This window comes from Brachypodium distachyon, chromosome 1 (assembly GCF_000005505.3).
Source record: "Brachypodium distachyon strain Bd21 chromosome 1, Brachypodium_distachyon_v3.0, whole genome shotgun sequence".
In the NCBI taxonomy this organism is placed as follows: Eukaryota; Viridiplantae; Streptophyta; class Magnoliopsida; order Poales; family Poaceae; genus Brachypodium; species Brachypodium distachyon.
This window is the reverse complement of record NC_016131.3, coordinates 32,554,445-32,568,425: the sequence shown is the minus strand read 5'-3', so window position 1 is coordinate 32,568,425 and position 13,981 is coordinate 32,554,445. Positions and strand designations below refer to the sequence as shown.

At 44.7% G+C, this 13,981-nt stretch overlaps 3 protein-coding genes across 4 annotated transcripts; all 3 read left to right on the top strand.

Annotated features, from left to right (window-relative positions):
- The first annotated feature begins 1,246 nt into the window (after window positions 1-1,246).
- On the top strand, window positions 1,247-3,101 carry LOC100843333 (protein OVEREXPRESSOR OF CATIONIC PEROXIDASE 3). 2 transcript variants are annotated; one of them, XM_024456739.1, is made up of 4 exons: window positions 1,247-1,492; window positions 1,884-2,249; window positions 2,373-2,672; window positions 2,780-2,908. In XM_024456739.1, exons 1-4 carry the CDS (start codon window positions 1,334-1,336, stop codon window positions 2,813-2,815), a joined length of 861 nt encoding a protein of 286 aa, XP_024312507.1. In that variant the 5' UTR covers window positions 1,247-1,333; the 3' UTR covers window positions 2,816-2,908. The 2 variants fall into 2 exon arrangements, with proteins under 2 accessions (XP_024312507.1, XP_003563672.1); XM_003563624.4 differs by having other exon boundaries at window positions 1,264-1,492; window positions 2,806-3,101.
- A 1,746-nt stretch (window positions 3,102-4,847) lies between these two features.
- On the top strand, window positions 4,848-5,669 carry LOC100843032 (uncharacterized protein At1g15400). The gene has a single exon (XM_003563623.4). The coding sequence runs from the start codon at window positions 5,008-5,010 to the stop codon at window positions 5,428-5,430; it is 423 nt and encodes a 140-aa protein (XP_003563671.1). The 5' UTR covers window positions 4,848-5,007; the 3' UTR covers window positions 5,431-5,669.
- Window positions 5,670-10,710: 5,041 nt separating this feature from the next.
- LOC100837217 (protein FAR1-RELATED SEQUENCE 5-like) lies at window positions 10,711-12,585 on the top strand. The gene is made up of 3 exons (XM_010231505.1): window positions 10,711-11,455; window positions 11,734-12,003; window positions 12,557-12,585. The coding sequence occupies exons 1-3, from the start codon at window positions 10,711-10,713 to the stop codon at window positions 12,583-12,585; spliced, it is 1,044 nt and encodes a 347-aa protein (XP_010229807.1).
- Window positions 12,586-13,981: the final 1,396 nt, after the last annotated feature.

Genomic DNA, 13,981 nt, shown 5'->3' with positions numbered 1-13,981 from the left:
TTATATTTGCTTTTCTTTTTTTGAGCGAATTTTCCATTTGCTTTTTTCAGTGGATTTTCCATTTGCTGATGCCGGTCCATATGGCGCATCCGTTGGAGTTGCTCTAATGGCCTCATCTTTTTTTTTGTAAACGAGAGATATATTAAAACTAGAAGAAGATTACAAAGCTCCAGCAGTAAATGGAGGAGCAACTTGCAACATACAAAAGCATACACCAGTGTAAACAAGAGGTTAAAGCTATGGCTAAGAGTCGTTGAAGACTTCGACAGAAGCCACCTGCTTGTCCGGAGGAAACATCCAGTCTTCAAGGGCCTCCGAAGCGATGCTAGTCAGTTGATGCCCCGCCGGTGGCTCGACGGTCTGTCCTTCTGACTTGTGCACAGGAGGTAAGAGATTGAGCTGTAAATTTTGAGAACGCTTCACCGAGCTCAATCTGAATATGCCAAGTTTGCCACATCTCGGGCTCAGCAATGAGGGTTCTCTCATCAGCCCTCGGCGAGCAGCCCGAGCAAACCTAGCGCAACTCAAGCGTGGCTAGTAGCTCTGATGCCAAAAGAAAAAGTTATGCCGTGATTGTAGATGATGCAGTTGGTCCAAATCTTGAACATCAGCACTGGAGGATTGCAAACAGGAACCGAAACGAAGGGGATTAAGCAGCTCCCTGCTTCCTATTGCAGGGCCGCCACTACGGCGGCTTGCCGAAAAAGGAAAAGGAGAGAGCAGCCCCTTGCGACATGGACAGACGACAGGACGGACAAGAAGAGTTGACGCAAATCCCAACCTCTTCACCGTGCCCACGACCACAGCGACCCAAGGAAGAGGAAAGGGAAGAGGTCAAACCTTCGGGAGGCGCCAGAAGAGTGGGGGGAAACCCAGATCCAGCCAACAAGAGAACAAAGAGAGCTGCCATGAGGTGGCAGACCGCCGCCGGTCGCCGGATCTGAGCTCTCCAAGAAAGCTGGCTGGCTTCGAAGGGAAGAGGAGGAGGTCGCAAACAGCAAAACTCCTAAGACAACTTATTAACAAAGTAAGTAAATTACAGTTATAAGGACCGGAGGGGCCCCTCCCCCGGCCTCACCGGCTGGCAAGCCCGCCGGAGTCGGGAGGGAGAGGGGCCAAGGAGGACTCGCTGGAAGAGACCAGAGAAGGGAAGAGAAAGAGCGGTGGGGGGAAAAGTCTAAACCTTAATGGCCTCATCGGAGCCCATTTAAATTGCTCAGGTGGCGCAACAAGCCAGCCCACTCATCAGAGCCCATTTAGATTCCGCAACAAAAGCCACGGAGATGGTAGAAGAGGGAGAAGACGGCGAAATATCCGAAACTAGCTCGTGGAAATGGCGATGACGGTGGTGCCGCTCGCAGCGGCCGCGGCTCCAATAGCCCGCACCTCGGGCGCTCCAGACTCTGTCCGTTTTCTAGGAGTCCTCCTGTGCCTCCGCCGCTCTCCGCGGGGCGTCGCCTGCGCCTTTCGCCGTAGGCCTTCCAAATACAAGGTACTAACCTCACCGGCAGCTCCGTCTCTTCCCGCTGTGCCTGTTTTGGTTAGTGGCCTACACGTGTGCTTAGTTGTAGGTAGGCTGGCATAGCCTGGGAGTACGAGTAATAGATACGTGAGTACAGTTTTTGGTGGTGGTATGCGGTACGCCTGTTGGAAATTGATGATACCATTTTCGTGTAAGACCCTGAGCTTTGGGGTGACCTTGTTCATCGAAGGGAAAGCTTTAGGGCGAGGTTTATCACACCCCTAGAGTTGGGGGATTTGAATGAACAATATGCAGGGTTTCCGTTACTTATTTCTGCGGTGTTGCTTTGTGTAATTGTGGCATCATGTGTTGTAGAAGCTGTGACTGAAATGCTTGTTAACTAAAATCTTCTGTACTCCAGACTAAAATTCAGAACGAGGTAGTGGTAGAAGAGGATGGCATTGATGGTGGTGATGACGACGATGCCGACGATGGTGGGCTGGAAGCACTTTTCAAGCAGTTGGAAGATGATCTAAAGAACGATGATTTATCTGTCGAGGATGATGATGATGAGATATCGGAGGAAGATATGGCCAGATTCGAACAAGTATTGGCAGAAGCAATTGGGGATATCAGTGGCAGTGAAGAATCTGTGGGAGATTTGGTGACAGACTCTAAAGATGTTGGTAATGGTGAGGAATCAGATGCAGTCGAACGACCAGAGCTGAAAAACTGGCAACTCCGGAGATTGGCTTGTGCACTGAAAATAGGTCGCCGTAAAACTAGTGTAAGCACATAAATGTCCACTTGTGCTCAGTTTTAAGTCCCACCTTTTTAATCAGCATGGTTCTGTCACTAGATGTAGCCCTTGACATGAATATGTAGATATCTCAAATTCAAATTATTGCAGATAAAGAATCTTGCAGGGGAGCTTGGCTTGGATAGGGGCTTGGTCATTGAATTGCTCCGTAATCCACCTCCAAAACTTCTACTTATGTCTGATTCTTTGCCTGATGAAGCCCCTTCTAAACCTGAAGTCAAAGAAATAGAGCCTTCCCCAGTAGTTGATGAGGTAGATGCCACTGAAACCAAGCCACAGATGGACATTCCCGTTCATGTCATGAGCGCAGAATGGTCCATGCAGAAAAGGCTAAAAAAGGTGCAACTGGAGACACTAGAAAGAGTCTACCTCAGATCCAAACGCCCAACTGTAAGTAATATTTACATGAGTTCATTTTTTCCATTAACTGAAGTATACTCACTGTTGTTTTTTTTGGCTATTGATTACATTTTCTGCTAATTCTTACAAACAATCAGTTACTTTGTTGTTTCATTTATCACAGAATACAATGATCAGCAGCATAGTTCAAGTTACAAGCCTTCCACGAAAGACCATTGTTAAGTGGTTTGAGGATAGAAGAGAGCAAGATGGCGTACCGGACCATCGTGCCGCATACAAGAGACCCCTATCTGAGACCATAGCTAGTTGATAACTTCTTCGGACAAGCTTGTCTTACAGAGTTCTGTTTGAAGTCTGAACTACCTAGAAGTGTAAATTCAAACTATGAACTACAACCAGTTTCACAATCCCAATATGGTGTGTCATTTATATTATAAATTATTCTTTGAGATCAGCCAATCTGACAGGTACAACTCCTAACTGCCACCTTGCCTTTTATTGGCTTCACTCTGGACCACCGTTTTGACTATGATTCCAATGGCAGTTGGTTTACGGTTGATTTTCCCAACGGTGACCATAGATCCTATCACTTTCTCGTTTAGGTGAATTTTCTGGTGTGAAACAACCCATTTCTCGTTGTCCTAGTCCGGTTAATGTGGAACCTGTGGCCACTTCTTTTTTTGGTTATTTTATCTACTGGATGCAGAATTTACAGTATTACGTATTTTGGTGTAGTGCTTTAAGATAAAGTTTTCTGTCATTTAAAATCACATGTTTTGAAAAGGTTTCCACATCATAGCTGGCACTTGTTCATTAGGAGGTGAAATCAAAATCATACTTGTTCATTAAGAGTTTTGGACTGGTGATTTAGCTCAGCTGTCTTCACTCTTCACTTGTCCTGGGATCATCACAGCCTCAGATGACTACTTGTATTTACAGAGCACACCTCTACAGGACTATATTTGTTCCATATATTAACCCTTGCAACTCTGAAGTCTGTTCTGCAGTTTTCACTCTTTATAGCAGTTGTGCTCGTTATCAACAAGTACACAACTGCACACGACATATTATGCTGGGTTGGGGCTGATGGAGAAATCAAGTAGCTTATCACTCATCAGAAGGAGATCGTGTGTAAAGAGAAAGAATAGGGAGGTATGGGCTGGAAAGGAAGGAGAATCTGGACTTTAATTTGCCTGACGGAGAAACACTACCAGGGAGAAAGATGTGAGGGGGGTGGGGGAAAGAAATTGAGAGGAATATAAGTTGGTTGTTTGTATGTTAAATATGAAAGGTAATGGTCGCAATACAAAATGTATGGTTCTCCCAGAAAGAAAGAAAAACGGTATGGTTAAACTGAAGTTCACTAAGCCCGGAGTGATAAAACCATCATCAATTTAGCTTTTTTTAAACTAACCTTTAGATTGTTCATAGTGCAAATTTCTAAAACCAATGGATTATACTGTTCTTTGTTATTCTTTCCTCCAATTCATAATAAATGTTGTGGATTTAGTACTAAGTCGAGGCTTCTTATGGATTGGAGGGAGTATTATCTTAGTGACTGTACATATCTCTTTATTGACATTCATTCGTGCTTTCCGACCCTTACCCTGTGTAGTGATGATTGGTTGTTTGCTGATGTTGACTAGAGACGAATACAATTGCCGTTCGCCTTTGCTTCCTTACTCTGGGTCCATAGGACTTGAGATGCACTGTTCCTTCGTCAGTTCGTCTACCAAATTCTGGTAGAGATTTTCCATCAAAGGTTCGTACCCAAATTTGTCAGTTATGTTTATCCTTTTTACACCGACGCGTATCATACACCTCAAATCTTTTTCCTGGATCCTGATGTATTGGCATATCATTGACATATCCTTATGTTCTGGTCGCTCTCAACGAGTTGTCTTGGTTCTGTAGTGGGTTGGGCGATGTTTAGTTGCTCATGCGCACTTGCGTTGCATGGTTGGACTCTCTTTGTCCACATGCTTGTGGTGGAAAAGTAAAACCGGAGGCATGTGGACCAAACATAGAGAAGGACTAGTTTAATCTGACAGTTCTTGCAGTACTGTTTTACCTGCCCACAGACTAACCAACCCCCTGTACATGCTGATTAATTAGTTATTGCAAGACAGGCCCTGGTAGCTCTCCATGGCACCGGCTGTTGACTGCTCTTCTGTCTGTACATTAATGGCCGTCTCTTTCAGTTCACATATATACACACAGACCAGCCGGGAGCCAGCAGGGGCAAAACAAAACACCAACCTCAAGACTCATCACTCCTGGATCAGCTCATCCTTGCCTCTTGTGCTCTAGATAGATAAGCTTGGTCCTTTCGCAGAGAGGAGGAGGTGGTTGATAGGTGCAGCGGATGGAAGGGTTGCAGAGATCATCATCGACTTTCAGAAGGTCTGGCTCGTCAGGCCTGGTCTGGGACGAGCGGTTCCTGACCGAGGACGCCGAGGCGAAGGCTGCTGGCGGTGCGGATGAGCCCCAGCCGGGGGAACTGCGGCGTTCCCGGAGCGCCGGTGGCGTCGGCACGATGCTGCGCCGTGCCGGTGGCAGCGAAGATAAGAAGCAGCAGCAGAAGAAGAAGCAACAACAGGGCCAGAAGAAGGAGGAGCATGATCAGCAGGTGTTCCGGACCAAGGACGTGGCCCCGGACGTCGACCCGCCGTCGCCGAGGGTGTCCGGCTGCATCCTCTGCGCCATCTTCGGGGGCTCAGGCTCCGGCTCGGCTGCGGCGGCGACGGCGCGCCGAGGCCGGGCCAAGCCGAAGAAGAAGCAACGGTGATCCGATCCTTTCTCTGTCTTGAGTGTAAAGTTTGAGCCATGGATGTGAGCGTGTTTATACCGGAGTGATATATACTGATACGATGATATATTGGTTTGTACTCTGCTCTCCGTAGTCTATACGTGTCAGGTTAGTTCCTCTTCTGGTCGATCGATTCCTGTATTCAGAATTTCAGATCCATGAGCAGCTGCTATTGAGAATTTGAGATCCGGGATGCTCTTGATCTTGATCTGGTGCAATTTTTTCCTCTTTCTTTCTTTCTGTCTGGTGCCGACGGGCCTTTGATCCATCTCTTGATTGCTTTGCATGTGAGTGTGAGGTGTTGCCACTGTTTGCATGTATGTGAGTCATTTGGAGGGTGTCTGGGACTTGCAACCATAAACAATCTGCGTGATTCAGGCGAACATGTGGGCATGGGCATGTGAGTTTGCATTGGATTAATTGGTCCATCATGTGCTGTGGGGAATGCAACTGATTTTCCTTTCCCACTTTATAACTGAATCCACATGGTCGGTGCGGAAGCCGGAAGCTACGTTGAATGTCGAGTCCCGGTTCAGATAGCCCCTTGACTGTGTGCGGCGCGCTGCCGAGAGCTAGAGTGGCAATTGCGTTACGCCTGAGGAAGAACACTAGGACTACACTAGGAGCAAGGGTTGATCCAATGAATCCGTATGGTTGCGCTTGCGCATGCCTGACAGGCTACACAGGCACATGAGTATGTAGTAGCAACCAACAGACAATGGCTAGAAACCTCACATGGTTTACATGAAGAGCTCAATACCATAAACTCTGCCACCCCTGCTCGTCGAGTTGGACAGGGACCGTCATCCGTGCCGACATTGATTGGCATGAATGTAGTGTATATCTCAAGCCTTTGACTCATACATCTGGCTACACTGTCAATAACATTGTTATGGTTTTTATTTATGGACGCACGAGTCGAACCTGTCTCGGTAACCATCATATTGCTTCGGTTCTTACGATCTCTTTTTCACAGCAAGCGCACGGTTCAATTCTCGTAGAAATAGAGAGCATTCCCATGATCAAACTGCCCTTATTAGGCCTTGGTTGGATTGTCGTCAGTCAAGTTCGTGCTACATCGCTCACATTTTACAGGTACCACGATCTATATATATGCTGACCCGTGCCTTGATGATTTCATCATTCAACGATGACGGCCTTTGCGGTCAACGCATTTGTACCGAAATCGTTAGCGATCAAGAACATGTGGGTTGGTGTAATGTCTGTTTGACAGTCAATAGTTCCTTTTTAATTTCATCCACCTTTTCCCCTAACACATGTCCATAACGAGGACAATGATATATATACATTGATTATGATCTGGACCGTTCACCTAATTTGGTCCAACAATTAGGCACCAAATCGACCAGCTTGATACTATTTCTGTGTTTATGGAGCACTTTAGAGCTGTCCTGAAAATCAAGGGTCGATCCAGATTTTTGTTTTCAAGGAGAGAAACTTTAGGGGAAACGGGGGAACACAAAGTTATTTAAGAAACTAGTGAAGGACGGGCCAAAACACAAAGTTGCGCGCCCGTATTTCCTATCTTTCCAGACTCCTGAATATATCACAAAATTATTTACAAGAAACCGGTGAAGGACGGCAAAAAACAAAAAGTTTCTTTCTTTTTAAGAACTCTTTTACGGTACCCCGGATCTAATATGGACCGTCTATTTGTTCCGATCCAATGGTTAATATTAGGTGGTATTTCATACTCAATCCCACGGAGTACCGAGTAAAATCTTCCGGAGTACCACAGGTAGGAGGACAAAATTGTAATATTTTGGTTCCGTATCAACCGGTTTTTGTTTGTAACTAAAAAAAATAGAAAAAAAATAGCTGCTTGATTGGGCCGCCACCGCCTATTGATTGGGTGCCTGCCTTAAGGGCCGCTTCCGTGCCGGCAAAGAGATCAGGCCGCTGTGCCTGCGAGCTGCAGGCCGGGCAGACGAAGCCTATGACAGCCGCCGCCCCAAGGCTCCCGACGGCCGGCGATCCCATCCGTGTCCGAGCTCTTCGACGACTACGCGCTCGCGGCCTCGCGCAGCTCTTCGACGCCACAGCCGCCGCACCGGACGAGCACCTTGCCGTCCCGCCCTCCCTCAACCAGCTCCTCTCCGCGACGGCCAGGACACGTACGTCGAGTACTGGGCGGGAGCGCGGAGAAAGGCTGTGTGCTAGGAAGATAGATGCAAGGCTTCCTCAATGGCTCGATTGCGCCGGAAAAGAAGATGAGACCGCTGCGCTTTTGGAGGCACTGATAACGATAGGAGGCGAAAAGACTGAACTACCCTTTTCTAATCAACGGTTTGATGCATTTGGTACTCGCAGGTAGTCTTTTGGAGTACCGGATACCGTAAAAACTCTTTTTTGAAAGGCAAAAACAAAAGGTTAGTTACAAGAAACTCTTGTTAGAATCATGGTTTTAAATAGCGCGCTATTTCCTCGCTATAGCATCGCTATAGCATCATTTAAGCAATTTTTCTCGCTATGCCGCTATTCTCGTTATTAGCACGCTAAATGGCGCTAAACGGTATTTTCTATAGTGTCGCTAAATATTTAGCGTCCAAAATCCAAATAGTATCATGTTGGCCTAAAAATCAGCCTCAAAATCTCTTGTTTCAGTCTCTCAGACCTAAACGGCTCCACCATGAGGACAGAGGCGGCAGGTCCTGCGGCTCGTGACCGGCAGCGAGGACGACGACTCCTTCCTCCGGCTCGCCACCAACAGCGGCACCTCCAGTGCTTCAATTATGCTTCGAATCTATGTTTATGTCATTGAGTTGGTCTTGTAAATGATTGGAGAACTTTTTAACATTTTGCAAAACGCTATTTGAAATAGCGCGCGCTATAACACGCTATAGCGTCTATAGCATCTGGAGGAGACAGGCGCTAAATGTCGTAGCGCGCTATTTAAAACCATGGTTAGAATATATCATTCCCACCCCCTTCTGTATCACTAACCAATCTGGAGGTGCGGATCGAGTGACCAGGCAGGTGGAATAGGCCCTCGATCAGCGCCTCAGTTCAGGTTTAGTTTCGCATTGCTGAACCGTGCTATGCTGAACTTATTTTATAATCTGTTTTTGAAAAATACACACAAAAATAGGAAAAGGTTGGTTAGGCAAACAAAAAATAACCAAAAACGGATGAAAAAACTTGATTATGACAATTCACCGTAACGCCAAACGCAGCCTCAGTCGATGCGGATCACAAGATTATTGGCGTGGCAATGTTGTGCAATGATCAATCTAGTTTCGGCCTTGCAGCTACGGAGTTCTTCTGGACCGATGTCGTCATTTCTGTGGGATTTGGACGTGAGGACGGCCGAGTTTCACTGTAGCGAGAGATTGAGGTGGGCAAAGCTAGCACCGTCGGTATTGCCGGCCGCCCTCGCGCGCCCATAGGTCCTTGCTGGCGTCACGCGTTGTCCCTAGCTTTGTTTTTTCCTTACTCCGTAGGAGTAATTTTTTTCGAGGGCAGCGTTGTCCCTGCTCCCTAGCTCAACAAACAAGCCAGAGAGCCAGCGTTCAAAAAAAAAACAAGTCAGAGAGCCAGTGTCTGGTCCGGCGTAACGGCAACTGAGCCGGCCCAAGCACATGCCTTCTACAAGCCCAACTACAGCGGAGAAAAAAATTCTGGGAACGGGCCCCACGCCCTCTCCCGTGAGGCCCCTCTCAGGATGGTCACAACTCAACTCATGGCACCAATCTTAATGTGCATCCGATTCTCCAAATACTTCATACCTACGTATGTGTATAGGTCGTACAACATATGGCAGGAACGTAGACTAAAACAGTTTCCCGTCGAGGCCTAAAATCCAGGCACACGATCAGCCGCTAATTGGAACCAACGTTGTGTCCTTGTGTTGAGACAAGAGGAAGAGCCATGGCGGAGTCGGGTGAATCTTCACGGGCAGCGACCTCCGCGGTCCAGCACACAGCCGCTGCCGCCGTAGCGCCTATGCCCACCACCGGTCAGGAGGTAATCAGTGGCGTGAAGATCCCGGACGCCCAGCACACAGCCAATGCCGACGGCGGCAGCTTACTACATACCGGTGATCAGATGATGGCGGTCGCACAACTGGTTCCTTCTTTTTCACTCGACTCATCCGGCGATCAAGTTGCCGCTAGCAATCTACTTGTGGCCAGTGACAAAACGATGCAAGCGTCAGCTGGCTCTACTTCCACGATGGGGAATCATGGATCGATCTCGATCGGTACCATGTTAACAGGTTCAGCTACAACATCATCCCCCGCTAAGGTACAGATCTATGTGTTAGTTTGTGCAAACAAAATCATGATTTGTTAGTGTAATTCAGTTAATATATATTTGAAAGCAGGTGTATGATATCAATTGTGAATCATTATTTGTTCCTAAAGTTGGAATGGCATTCAAGTCTGAAGAGGAAGCATACGAGTTTTACAATAATTATGCCCGTAAGATTGGTTTTAGCATTAGAAAGAGCCACTCAAAGTTGAGACCAGATAAAACCGTTTATAAGAAACATATAGTTTGTAGTAGTGAAGGGGAAAGAGAGGCTCATTCAAAACATGAAACTGTGAAACAAAATGCTATAACAAGGTCCGGTTGTGATGCCCGTATTCAGTTTAGTATTGCTCGGGATGGCGTTTGGAGGGTGCAGAAGGTTGTATTGGAGCACAATCATTATCTCGCAAGTCCGGATAAAAGACACATGTTGCGGTCACAACGCCGCATTATCTCGCAAGTTCGGATAAAAGACACATGTTGCGGTCACAACGCCGTTTGATAGAGTCGGATAAAGTTGTGATAGGTCATATGAGGGAAGCAGGATTAAAACCTGCAGATGTATACAAATTTTTCAAGCAGTGGTATGGAGGACCTCAGCATGTACCTTTCTTGCGGGTGGATAGCAATAACCATATCGGCCGTGAGCGCAAAAAGTATTTGGAAGTCAATGACGCTCAAACACCGTTGGAGTTCTTAAAAAACAAGCAATTAGAAGATCCTTCTTTTTTTTATGCCATACAATTAGATGAGGAGGATTGCCGGGTAGCTAATTTCTTTTGGGCAGATGGTCAAGCTATCATGGATTATGCTTGTTTTGGTGATGCTTTGTCATTTCACACCACTTTTCAGACAAACAAGTTTGAAATGCCATTTGCACCACTCCTTGGGACAAACCATCATAAGCAAACCATTCTTTTCGGAGCTGCACTATTATGTGATGAAACCACTGACTCATTTATATGGCTCTTCAACACATTTTTAACAGCAATGTCTGGGAAGCGACCTGTTACAATTTTCACAGATCAGTGTGCAGCTATGGCCAAAGCAATTAGCATTGTTTTCCCAAGCACAAAGCACTTCCTCTGCATTTGGCACATTTATCAAAATGCCGCTAAGCATCTTAGCCATGTAATTTCAAGCCATCCTCGGTTTCTTGCTGATTTTAAGAAAGTTGTATACCTAGAAAATTCAGTGGCATACTTTGAGCAGAAGTGGCAAGAGTTGTTGATTGAGTATGACCTTGTGGAGAACTCATGGATACAAACGCTATTTGGTTTGCGTGAGAAGTGGGCTGCTGTGTACCGCAATGATTCATTTCATGCCGACATGACTTCAACTCAAAGGAGTGAAGGAATGAACAATGTGTTCAAGAAACAATTTCGCAAGAAGCTCTGCCTTTCAGAGCTCTTAGTACAGTATGAGAAGTGTGCTACTAGTCTTCGTGAAAATGAACTAGATGCAGATTTTAAGTCACGGAAGAGTAAGCCTGTTACTTATATAAGGAATTTACCTATGTTGAAGACTGCAGCTGAGTCATATACAAGGAGGCTTTATTCTGATTTTGAGGAGCAGTTCAAGCATCAATTTTCAGTCACGTACGAGTTGATTTCCACGGTCGGAACTATCAAAACTTATGAGGTGATGCCCGTGGCATTTGAGGATGAGGCACTAGTCATCTTTAATCATGAGAATCTGTCTGTATCATGTTCTTGTAGAAGATACGAATCCAAAGGTATGCAATCATCTTTTAACATTTGTTGGTTTATAAAATGTTGTCTTACTCTGTGTTTTATGATGTCATAAGTCTGTTGTGCAAACATGCTCTCCGAGAGTACAATATCAATGAGGTTTTCGCTTTGCCATCACAATATATACTACACAGATGGACAAAGTATGCAAAAAGAGGATATTCTTTGAATAAGCAAGAAACTACCAAAGAAACCTTACAAACACGAGCTGCACTCATTTCTCGGAAAGCAACCTCTATAGCACTGAAGTGCTCTGTTTCAGAAGAACTTCTTGAAGAATTGGAGAAAGCTATAGATATGCTAGATCAAGAAGCAGATGATTCACTAAGCCAAAGAAGGCCCGCCAAACCTCAAAGTGTTCATATGAATTCAAGTGAGTCAGCTCAAGACATAACAAATGCAAACATATCGTTTAAAGTTCCCCAAGCGATAAAGGGTCCATTGGTAAAAAGAGCAAAAGATCCACTTGAAAAGACTGGAACAAAGAAGCAAAAGACTGGAACAAAGAAGCCAAAGGCTGGAACAAAAAAAGGTAATGCAACCCCACTTGTTCTTATATTGGTCACTCTCACTTACATAGATAGTAGAGTTTGTCTTGTTTACATGGTTCATCAATAGTAGGTTCCGGAAACACAGTAAATGCAAATACTCTTGTCGGAGAAGGTCCTCAACAATTTGCCGTAAGACAGATTGCTCTACTTTCTTTAATATTTTCATGTAATACTGTACCACAAAAAATCTAAATGTTTCTATACTTATTATGACACAGGGATCTTTTGGGGCAAGCACAAGAACTAATACTCCAGTGCCACAGTTCACAAATAATATGTTTCATGGAGAAGGACTTCAACAATTTTCTGTGAGATAGATTACTCGGCCTTGTTTATTCACAAACAATTTACTCCCTCCGTCCAACAAAAGATGTCTCAAGTTTGTCAAAATTTGGATGAATCTAGACATGACTTAGTATATAGATGCATTCAAATTTAGTCAAAAGTTGAGACATCCTTTGTTGGACGGAGGGAGTATGTAGTTTAACTATACCAAAAACAATTATAAATATTTTCATACTTATTATGACACAGGGTTCTTTGGAGGCAAGATCATGGACTAATACCGGAATGACACAGTTCGCAAATAATATGTTTCATCGAGAAGGACCTCAACAATTTACCGTAAGACATGTCTCAAGGTTTTTTATACTTCCCGTGTAATATAATTCTACCGCATTAATTCTGAGCACCGCCTACCTTTTAATGACACATGGTTCTTTTGAGGAAACCACGAGGTTTGGTACTGCAGCAATACCACAATTCACAACTAATACTTTTCATGGGGATTCTTCGACCAGTTTTGGTCCATTCATCCAGGGAGGATTTACAGACCTTCTACTTCAAAATGATCAAGCTTCAGAGCTGCTGCATACTTCGAGAAGATTAGATTTTGATGTAAATTCTAGAGGATGGAAGGAGTAGGCATAGCAGTAATTTGTTTTCCTTCTTGTGGTCATTGACCGATCTAGAAATGTTCATTTTGGAACTAAAATATCAAGTGTATGAAGAGCAGTAATTGGCTGTCCTTGTGGTCACAGACCGATATAGAAATGCTAGTTTTAGAACTAAAATATATGTAATGCTGCCCTGGATCATTACAGAGAGTACATTTTACCAATTTCATCCCACATCATCGCCGTTCCATTGACACAGATATGTCTGTAAATTTGTGTTTACCCTTGTACAATGCTTCTCTTTAATTCTTTTATGCTTGCTAAAATTGTTGGAACTTTGGTTAGTAAATTCCCCCCCAAATGATGCTCTGGACCTGAAGTGCTTGCTTTCTCCAAATGCATTAAAAAATCAGCTCAAGCCCATCGATTATTTATCTCACGTCAAGAATTATGAGCATCATTGAGTATACAGAAGTAGTAGGATTACTCTATTTTCAGAAAAATATTTCAAACAATCTCAAATCTGAGGGCAACAAACCACATGTTCATTCATTCATCAATCTGATATATACGCACTGGTATTTTTACAATTTCACAATCCTTGTGCTACACAAAGTTGCTACACAAAATCTACTGGTACAATAGTCTAATTTCTCAACACTAAGTGTAGTAGCAATGTTCTAATTTCATTCATTCATCAATCTGATAAATACGCACTGGTACAATGTTCTAATTTCTCAAATAGACTTGCAGTTCACAGAATAATTGTGACTCGAGTCTACAGAGCATATGCACTAGCACTCTAGTAGACTGTACAACCGAAGGAAACATCCTGACAATCTAGCATTCTAATGGAAAGCTTTGTAGAGATCAAAGATCGAAGCTCTGCTAGCTGAATGCGAGGAAGTCAGAAATGTCTGAACAAGATCGTGACTGCCTGCATAACACAACACCAAAGTTCAGTAAACAAATTACAGTAGAAAATACAAGAGGGAAAGAAAACTGAGGAATCGCATTGCTTGGAGCTTTGTTTCCACCGTCGGTTGAAGCGCCGGCGCTAGCA

What these genes read in the sequence shown, in the direction of transcription:
- LOC100837217 (XM_010231505.1), top strand. Translation starts at nt 10,711, where the DNA reads ATGTCTGGGAAGCGACCTGTTACAATTTTCACAGATCAGTGTGCAGCT. An exon ending in TAGAAGATACGAATCCAAAG is followed by an intron (nt 11,456 to 11,733) that starts GTATGCAATCAT and finishes GCTCTGTTTCAG; the next exon opens with AAGAACTTCTTGAAGAATTG. An exon ending in AAAGGCTGGAACAAAAAAAG is followed by an intron (nt 12,004 to 12,556) that starts GTAATGCAACCC and finishes ATTATGACACAG; the next exon opens with GGTTCTTTGGAGGCAAGATC.
- LOC100843333 (XM_003563624.4), top strand. Translation starts at nt 1,334, where the DNA reads ATGGCGATGACGGTGGTGCCGCTCGCAGCGGCCGCGGCTCCAATAGCC. An exon ending in TAGGTCGCCGTAAAACTAGT is followed by an intron (nt 2,250 to 2,372) that starts GTAAGCACATAA and finishes AAATTATTGCAG; the next exon opens with ATAAAGAATCTTGCAGGGGA. An exon ending in TCAGATCCAAACGCCCAACT is followed by an intron (nt 2,673 to 2,805) that starts GTAAGTAATATT and finishes CATTTATCACAG; the next exon opens with AATACAATGATCAGCAGCAT.
- LOC100843032 (XM_003563623.4), top strand. Translation starts at nt 5,008, where the DNA reads ATGGAAGGGTTGCAGAGATCATCATCGACTTTCAGAAGGTCTGGCTCG.